This window comes from Rosa chinensis, chromosome 6, assembly GCF_002994745.2.
Source record: "Rosa chinensis cultivar Old Blush chromosome 6, RchiOBHm-V2, whole genome shotgun sequence".
Taxonomy (NCBI): domain Eukaryota; kingdom Viridiplantae; phylum Streptophyta; class Magnoliopsida; order Rosales; family Rosaceae; genus Rosa; species Rosa chinensis.
Genome location: NC_037093.1, coordinates 32308558 through 32317615, shown reverse-complemented (window position 1 = coordinate 32317615; position 9058 = coordinate 32308558). Strand labels below are relative to the sequence as shown.

At 40.9% G+C, this 9058-nt stretch overlaps 2 protein-coding genes across 4 annotated transcripts; one reads left to right on the top strand and one right to left on the bottom strand.

Annotated features, from left to right (window-relative positions):
• The first annotated feature begins 1319 nt into the window (after positions 1-1319).
• Positions 1320-5602, top strand: LOC112170282 (FHA domain-containing protein PS1). Its single transcript, XM_024307510.2, has 7 exons — positions 1320-1772; positions 1862-2013; positions 2159-2368; positions 2534-4309; positions 4413-4548; positions 4652-5040; positions 5127-5602. The coding sequence occupies exons 1-7, from the start codon at positions 1481-1483 to the stop codon at positions 5358-5360; spliced, it is 3189 nt and encodes a 1062-aa protein (XP_024163278.1). The 5' UTR covers positions 1320-1480; the 3' UTR covers positions 5361-5602.
• Positions 5603-5920: 318 nt separating this feature from the next.
• On the bottom strand, positions 5921-8794 carry LOC112170283 (protein SENSITIVE TO PROTON RHIZOTOXICITY 1). 3 transcript variants are annotated; one of them, XM_040508219.1, is made up of 3 exons: positions 8679-8794; positions 8158-8578; positions 5921-7637 (listed from the first exon to the last, which is right to left on the bottom strand). In XM_040508219.1, exon 3 carries the CDS (start codon positions 7610-7612, stop codon positions 6041-6043), a length of 1572 nt encoding a protein of 523 aa, XP_040364153.1. In that variant the 5' UTR covers positions 7613-7637; positions 8158-8578; positions 8679-8794; the 3' UTR covers positions 5921-6040. The 3 variants fall into 3 exon arrangements, with proteins under 3 accessions (XP_040364153.1, XP_024163282.1, XP_024163281.1); XM_024307514.2 differs by having other exon boundaries at positions 5921-7029; positions 7129-7637; positions 8158-8722; XM_024307513.2 differs by having other exon boundaries at positions 8158-8718.
• Between the last annotated feature and the right edge of the window lie 264 nt (positions 8795-9058).

Here is a 9058-nt window from a genome sequence, read left to right as displayed (position 1 = left end):
GAAACGTGTGAGTTTATCTTGTGATTTGTGTGAGTTTATCCCGTGATTTGTGTGAGTTGTTTCTTGATTGAAACATGTGAGTTTATCTTGTGATTCGTGTGAGTTTATCCCGTGATTTGTGTGGGTTTATCCAGTGATTTGTTTGAGTTGTTTCTTGATTGAAACGTGTGAGTTTATCTCGTGATTTGTGTAGGTTTATCCCGTGATTTGTGTGAGTTGTTTCTTGATTGAAACGTGTGAGTTTATCTCGTGATTCGTGTGAGTTATTCTCGTGATTGGCGTGAGTTGTGTGTGGTTTGAGTTACTCATACGGGCTTGCAAAAGCTTACCGGGTTTGTTGTGTGACAACCCGGTACACTATTCAAACGGTGTAGGGGTTAATCCTGCAGGTCAGGTTAATTGTGGCTGAAGCTGAGGTAGCTTGTTGGCCGCAGATCTGGTAGGAAGCAATTTTGGTTGGTTTTGCCATTGTTATGACTTCCGCTATGTAGTAAACTCTAAGGAGCATTTACGTTTTATTTTGTTATTGACAATTTAATTCGTAAGCTTATGTAATATATGACTCTGTGGAGCGGGTCAATATTGACATAATGGGTTCAGGGCATCAATATGTACTTGGGTTAAAAGGGAAAAAGTTTCTAAGTACTTTTGTATTGATGGCTGAACGTTCACGCATATATAATTATGAGATTGTATATCGATTTTTAATTGTGTTAAAAATCAAGGGCGTGACAGTTCTGATTGCTCGGGATGCAGCTAGAACCAGTGTGGGTGGTATATACCAAGCAATCTCGTTTATTTAGTCAGTTGAACATGCTGAGAATCTTGCAGGAAGAATAGCAGTTCTCTTTGCACGGGAACAAGGGTTGTCTCTAGTGATTTTTAGACGAATTCAATGCTTCTTGCCAAAGCTAACAAGCAGGTTGCCACTCCCCACATTTCTCATTTGGGTCGTGTGTATGATAACGTTATATATGGACTCAATTTGGTTCCAGGTTCTATATTCCGCCATGCTTATTATCAAGCCAGTTGTGTAACTGATACTCTAGTTAGATTTGCTTCTTTTAGGAGTTCTAAATCATCGAGAGCTATTCTCGGCTGATTTCATTACTGATATTTTATCGATAGATTGTACCTACAATAACGAGCCGACTATTTTACTCAAAACAAAAACAAAAAAAATTTGTCTTTTATTTTATTTTATTTTTTATAACGCCCCATTTGAGCGGAAAACAAACAAATGTGAAATGCCCGTTAAGTAGAAAATCGCAACGGTCGCCTTTTCGAAATAAAATCCTCCCCACCAGAACCTTCCAAATATTTTCTCCAAATTCCCAACAGATTTTCAAATCCCTCTCTCTCTCTCTCTCTCTCTCTCTCTCTCTCTCTCTCTCAGAGAGTCCGAATTCTTGAACAAAAACCGAAGCACGATTCAAATCCCTAATCCCACCCAAGTGAAATTTCAGGAAGCAAAGCCACCATGGGCGACGAGAAAGCGAAAACAGTGGTTGAAGAAGAGCCCAAAATCCCAGTGTTCACAGTCCTTAAGAACGGAGCGATTCTCAAGAACATCTTCATCGTCAACAAACCCCCACCACCGCCACACTCCGAACCAATCTCGTCCGTCCATCAGGAAACCGAAGAAATCTTGATCGTCGGACGCCACCCCGACTGCAACATCGTGCTGACTCACCCCAGCGTCAGCAGATTCCACCTCCAAATCCTCTCTAATCCCTCCTCCCACAAGCTTTTCCTCACCGATTTATCATCAGGTAGGTTTTTCTTTCAATTTTTTGTTTTTCCCTAGGGTTTTTGCTTGGACTCGGACTCGGACTCGGACTCATCTCTAGTGTAATTGCAGTCCATGGGACTTGGATCTCGGAGAAGAGGATTGAGCCAGGGGTTCGAGTAGAGCTGAGGCAAGGGGACACGCTCCGGGTTGGTGCTTCTAGCAGGCTCTATAGGCTTCACTGGATTCCTTTGAGCCACGCCTATGAACAAGACGCACTCAGGGTGAGACCAATCGTCTTCTTTGGCTTCTCTGCTTTGAATTTCTTGATGCGAATTGAATTGGTTAGGGTTTCTGTTATGGCTGCAGTTAAGGTGTTAGTTGAAATGTTCATAACAAGTTTTTGTTCCGATTCTATATGTGTTGCAGGTTCTGAATTGTTTGCCAGTTGAAACCGCAGAACCTGATTGTTCTGATATGAATTTTGAGGGTATGGAGTCTTTATTCTCTGATGACAATATGGGATTAATTCAACCTCCGGTGCCTCGAGGAGGAGATCAAAGTGAACAAGGTGTTGACAACTCATCAGAAGATGATTGTGAAGAGAAAAAGATGTGTGAGATTCCAGAAATAGACCAGGTAATTAAGCAGTTGTGCATTTTATTTTAGAAATGAATGTGTGTAGATTTTTCTCTCCTGTATGTGTAGAAATGGAGGTGGGGGTTTACTTGGTGGAGATATAGACTGTAAGATGTTTGTTAAAATGATTACAAGGATTTTCTTTTGCTCTTGTATGTGTTACAGGTTGTGAATATTTTGCCAATTGAAAAAGCAGAATTTGAATCTACTGAATCAATTTCTGAGGTTATAGAATCTCTAGTCTGTGGTGATAATTTGGGAATTATTGGGCGGAAGGAGATCCCATCAGCACCTCCAATGCCTGAAGAAGAAGACCGAAGTGAACATGGTGGTGAGAACTCGTCAAAAGTTGTTGGTCAAGAGAATGTGTTGTCAAGCTTCTGGGCCTTTGGAACTGAATCGGTGAACCTGTTTTTTCCTCGTGAAGACTCTTCAAAGGAAAACCAGTACGTGCAACTAAGTTGTGTCACAGGAGGTTCTGAATTGGAAAAAGAAGGAGAAGCTTCTCCTACTGTTCAGATATTGGAAAAAGACCAGGGACAGAGTGATATCTCTGGTCTTTCAGCTGGACCTTTTGTGATAGAGAATTCATCCTTGCTGATCCGAGAAGTCCTTGCGGAGACGAAACATCAACAAGTTGAAGAAGTAAACCTGACCCCAGAAGCAAAATCAGACTTGTTGGTTAATCTGGATAGCAAAAGCTCTATAACGAAAGACCAAGGACAGGCTGATCAATTGTGTCTATCTTCTGAACCTCTTGAATATTCCGATGACAAGGAAGAGGGTGCCTATCCGGCTGCACAAATACCTGGGAGAAATGCTGACCAAAGCTCTTTGAGCAAAGACCATGGACAGAATGATAATGTCTTGTGTCTTTCAGCTGGACCTTTTGTGACGGAGAACTCATCCTTGCTGGTTGGGGAAGTCCTTGGGGAGATCAACAATCAAGAAGGTGAAGAAGAAAACCCATCACAAAAACCTACCTTGCTGGTTAACCTGGATTTTGAGATTTCTAACGAAATCAGATGTCTTGTTGATGAAAGACGTGGAGAAACTGAAAAGAGAAGTGTGTCACCCAAAAACCACCATGAAAAGAGGGATACCAAAACCATCTCCTCTGTGCCTCTTGTCACAGATTCTATAGACTCATTTTCACCAGACAGGGATCTCTCAGAGATAATAGATGACAAAGAGAACCAGACTCCACTATCTATCTGCACTGCAGGAGGACAGCCTGAATCAGAATTCTGTAATAGCCCTCCCCTGAGATCCGAAGATAAGTCAATCTTTGGAGAAAGCATTTGGGAAAGAAGAGGTAAACCTGCTAGTGCTGTTAGGATTCAAACAGAGACAAGCAGAGAAAGAACTACTGTGGAGGCAGGAATTGATAACGATAATGAACAGGAGGTGGAAAGCATTACTCCAGACAAGGAGAATCTAACACCAAATACTCTTCGTCTGAGGTCCTTGAAAAAGAAGTTTGAGGTAGAAATTAAGCTGGATGATACTCAAGAGGAGCAGGAAATCTTTACTCCTGACAAGGAAAACTTCACTCCAAATACTCTTCGACTGAGGTCCTTGAAGAAGAAGGGTAAGCTAGAATTAACTGATTCCAAATCCCACAGATCATCCTTGTCGAAGCAAAACTTAAATTCCAATATCCCTAGAGAAGATCTGCTTGTATCGCCAGCGAAAGAGAACCAGAAGTTGAAGGATATCCAAGAAAGAAAATCAGTAGAAACTACTACTGGGAATCAAGCAAGGGTGGAAAAAAAGTTGTTGCTCACAAGCAGCACGAAAAGGATGCCATTCCAATCACTACTTAAAAGTTCTGCAGGCAAGAACAGCAGATCAGAAGCTTCAGTCCCCGATGTAGCTACTAAAAACAGCACATTTCTTGCTTGTAGTCGAACAAAGGAGAAGGTCAAGAATCCACTCTCTGTAAGTTGACTAACACTAAACGTTAAATTTGTTTCAAGAATTTATTCCTGTGGCTCTAAGTAGCTTTATCAAGTATGAACTTACTACTCAATTTAATTTTCAGAATAAATTTGCTGGAGAAAGAAAGAGGGGCTGGACTATGGTTGCAGACACTAATACTCTCCTTCACAAGGAATCAAGGAAGTCATTGCAACTTCTACAAGGTCTTAAGGGGACTCATTTGATCATTCCAAGAATGGGTAATGAAATTTGAAGTGATTCACATATATCATTGACATTGCCTGAGTATAATTTATTTGTACAACCAATCCTAATGATTGCAACTGCTTTTATCTCAATCAGTTATACGGGAACTGGATTGCTTGAAACAGCGTGGCAGCCTGTTCAGAAAGAAAACAGAGGCTTGTTTGGTTCTGGAATGGATTGAAGAGTGTATGGTAAAAACAAATTGGTGGATCCATGTCCAGAGTTCACTGGAAGATGGAAGACTGATCGCTCCAACCCCTCCTGCTTCTCCACAGTCTCTATTTAGTGAGGACAGTTGGGGACTTACTTCTGGAACAACAAGCTCGTTTCCCTTCTTAAGATGTAGGAGTTCTATGGAACTTGTATCGCCAGCAGCAGAAGATCATATACTTGATTGTGCTCTTTTACATAGGAAGATGAGCAATGAGGGACAACTTGTTCTTCTAAGTAGTGACATCACCCTGAAGATCAAAGCCATGGCAGAGGTAATATTGCAACTACTATAGATTGTCCTTCTATGAGTTATGACACTATCAGATCACCCTAAACATGTCTGTCTGTTTTGTCTCAGGGTTTGATTTGTGAGACAGCTCAAGAATTCCATGAGAGTTTAGTGAACCCGTCTTCTGACAGGTTTATGTGGGCTGGTAGCTGTCCCCGTGGGCGTACTTGGTCCTACTTAGCTGACATAGTTTTGGCGGAGAAGTATAATCGCTGCCAACTGAAGAAGTCATCAAGGGGGGAAGGCGCAAAAGGTCTCAAGCTCATTTTGCTCCACAATTCTCAGTATGGACAGATCCATTAGATCAGCTAAAACTCTTTAGCCTGTATTGCTATAGGTTGACTGCTTTTGCTTCTATCAATCACTCCAAAATTCTTATTCTGTGCTGGTGATTAATTGCAACAATGCAATTGATATGAGCATGAATTTCTGGAATCGAAGTTATATATATGGTATCCTTCTAATAGATGTGATGCAATTTATGTTTGAAGCTTGGACAAAAAGTAAAAGGCACAAAATGCAAGCTTGGACGAAGTTATATCTATCGTATCTTCTAATCATTTCTTGTTCTTTTACATTTCTACTAAACCTATATGTGTGACATGAAATCTCTTTTTTTTTTTCCCATTCCAAAGCCTCTAATTCATTAGACAAACCATGTATTGTCTCTTCAAGCAGGCAGTGAGCATTTGGCGAAGCTTCACCAAGTCGAGAACAGCACTGTTTGGTCTGAGTTGATGTACCTTGTAGCAGAGGGGGTGGCCTTGTGTTCCAATCCTTTGCCATAATCATTCTTTGACCATCTTCCCTCCCAAACCAACAAAAGAAAGAGAAGTAGATGGAAAACAAGAGTGCCATTTGGGTAGTACAGAGAACTAAATAAAACCATTTATTCAAGTTCAAGAAATCACATAATACATGGGGATCACCTAACTTATAATTGTTACAGAAAATGATACACCTGGTCCGAGCAGTCATCAGTGTCACTCAACTTTTTTGGAATTTGACTCACCACCAGTTTTCTGAGTGTAATTACAGGACCCTGGCATAAGAAAAGAGAATGAACTCTCTGAATCTTCAAATGGGGGTCGAGGGAACTCATGAAACCCATCAAAATTACACGTATCAAAATTCAACGGCGAGAAATAACTAGTAGGATCGTCGACACTTTCTTTCACATCCATAATATTCTGAACTAAACCACTGCCACTTGGCACAATGGAGCCAAAATTGAAGTTGATGCTACCAACTCTGTTTGGTGCTTCACTACCTTCCCCATGTTCAGATGGCCCAACAGTTGTTTTTGTTTCGTCCATGGGAATGGCAGGAGTGTGACCTTGAAACAGCGCAATATGTCCAAAAAGCTTGTCTTTCCTGGAGAAGGTTGTGCCACAAGAACAAAGCCACTTGTCCTTACCACAGTGCTTCTCATGAGTTTTGAGATCTGCAATAACGGAGAACTTCTTGGTGTTGCACCTGCTGCAAGTGTAACTTTTGTCACAGTGGGTTCTCTTGTAGTGATTTTTGACACATAAAATGGTCTTCAAAGGCTGAAACTTCTTGTGATCCTTGTTCCTCTTGCAGCCAGCATAAGGGCATGAATACCTTTTGATGAGTGTTGGTTCAGAACTAGATTCTTTGTTGGGCTTTGCAAGTGCAGCTGGGGTTTTGTACTCGTCTCCATGACCTCTCATGTGCATCCTTAAGTTTGCATCCCTCTTGAATCCCTTTCCACATATAGCACAGAAATGAGTGTGTGGTGCAAGGATTTCTTCTTTCTCTAGCTGTAAGATTTCATAAGTACCAGGCGGAAGGTTCTCGCCATCATCAGCATCCTCTTCATCTTTTGATTCATGTTCTTCAATGTTGTAGCTTTGCTCAGTCCCATAGTTAGTGATCAGGTCAGTTTGGTTGGGCTGCTCAGATAACTTGCTTCCGCTATTAATTTGCAACTTAACCGGAGCTTCAGTTCCTGCTCCAGAAGAAACAAATGAACCACCTAGCTGCCCAAACTGTCCCACAGAAGATGTTGCAGTGGAAAGCGTATGCTTAACGGATGGAAGAAGACTACCTGCCGTAGAGATCAATTGAGCTATGATTGAAGTAAGATCAGCAGTTATGAGCTGCTGTTGTTGAGCCACCAGCTCATCCGGTCGTCCTTGAACTTGGCCTCTCCGGCCAACAATCAAATGCACTAAATCCTGGAGCTGATGGATCTTTTGTTCCAGGAACGAAAGATTGGTCAACATTGTTCTTGGATCCCAATCTTGAATTTTACTGGCATGGAGTATATCATTCATCTGAACATCTTCTCCATCTGCAATTGTTTTCTCATTGTTGGAGTTGCAAGGAAGTGAAGTTTGATCCTCGGACGGCTGGCTGAGTTTCTGGAAGGACGGTTCAATCCTCATGCCATAATCTAAAATAGAGGGATCTTCCCACTTGTTTTGATGCTGGTGCGAACCGAAATTGGCAAAAGGCAGCCGATCCGAGCAAGCCTTATTTCTTAAATCCTTTGCCCAGGGGTCTGCACAAACCTTATCTTTATGATCCATTTGTCAACTTTGCTACCTTATATACCTGAGGCAACAGAAACCAACACCAACTCAGCCGAAATTAATATGCAATGACATAAAATCCAATCACAGTTCATTGCAAATAAAAGCTAAACTAAAAAGCAGTTGAACTAGCCAGTATTCAGTAAATTGACCAAAGGAAAACAAAAAGTATTCAGTAAACAATATCAAAAATTTAACTGATTATATCATCAAAGTTAATTCTTATTAACAATTACAGATCAATTCAAAGAAGATCCCTTAAATTCAGAGTTCAATATGGCTGGCATACAGATTTTTCATTTTTCTATCTCTGTGTATACGGCATAAAGCTGGAATCTTTTCACTAGACCCAAATCAGTCTAATTCCACAAGTGTAAGGAACCAAAAATCCCACAAAAAAATCATGTCCAAACTGGCAAATCAGAATCAATATGAGTGACAGAAGATGAAAAGGAAAAGATTCTAGGAAATACAAAACAGCATCTGAAAGAGAAGTAAATCAAGTGTAAGAAGAACCCTAGAAAGGGAAATAAGAAAAATACCAGATTGAAGATATGGGTTGGAGGCTCTTTGCTGTTACAGACTCATACTTGAAGAAACGCCAATGGAAGGGAAGGGAAGGGAAAACCAAATTGGAAATCTCTGTTGCAGAAAAGGGGAAGGGGGTTGGAGTGGGTCCCCACAGCGATTCCCGTCAACCCCGTCAATCATACCGTCCAGTTGTCGCGTGTATGATTTGATTGACTGTTTAGCTTCCAAGCCCATTAGTGGGTCGCCAACTTGCAAAAATTGACTTGGTGTTAATTTATTTAGGAGGCGGAGGAGGAGGGACTGGGGTGAGTGACCTGGTGGCGGTGTACCTGGTGATTTACCTGGAAGTTGCCGCTCTAACACCACAGTCCACCCACCAACTGCGGCTTTACATAGCTATGCGCGTTGCTTTCATAATCGCCATATGACGTCCTGGAAACACGGTTTACTGGCATTAGAGCAGCCCGTACCCTCTCTCTCTCTCTCAATAAGAATTTCAAAACAAAAAAAAATCTTATTTTACATGCTTAACCTTTATAATTTCAATATGAACATGGCAGCCTGCTCCTAAGGCCATCTCCAGCTGGGGGAGGCTAAATTTTAGCTTCTGATAATCACTATTGATGCAAATAATAAGGGTTATAATTTCTACTGTCTTCAACTTTTGGATATGATTTTATAGTCTCACGTGTCACTTTATAAGCAATTATTCAGATTCTTGATTAGATTTTATGTCCTCTTATCTTGATGTCATATTCTCAAAATTTTTAAGTAGGCGTGCCACGTGTCAAGGTATAATTCCTTATCGAGATTTTTTATTAGATTTTATGTCCATGTGGCATATCTTATCTTTAACTCTAAAACTCAATAAAATGTATGTTTTGAGTTCCATTCTTCACTGTCACAACTACT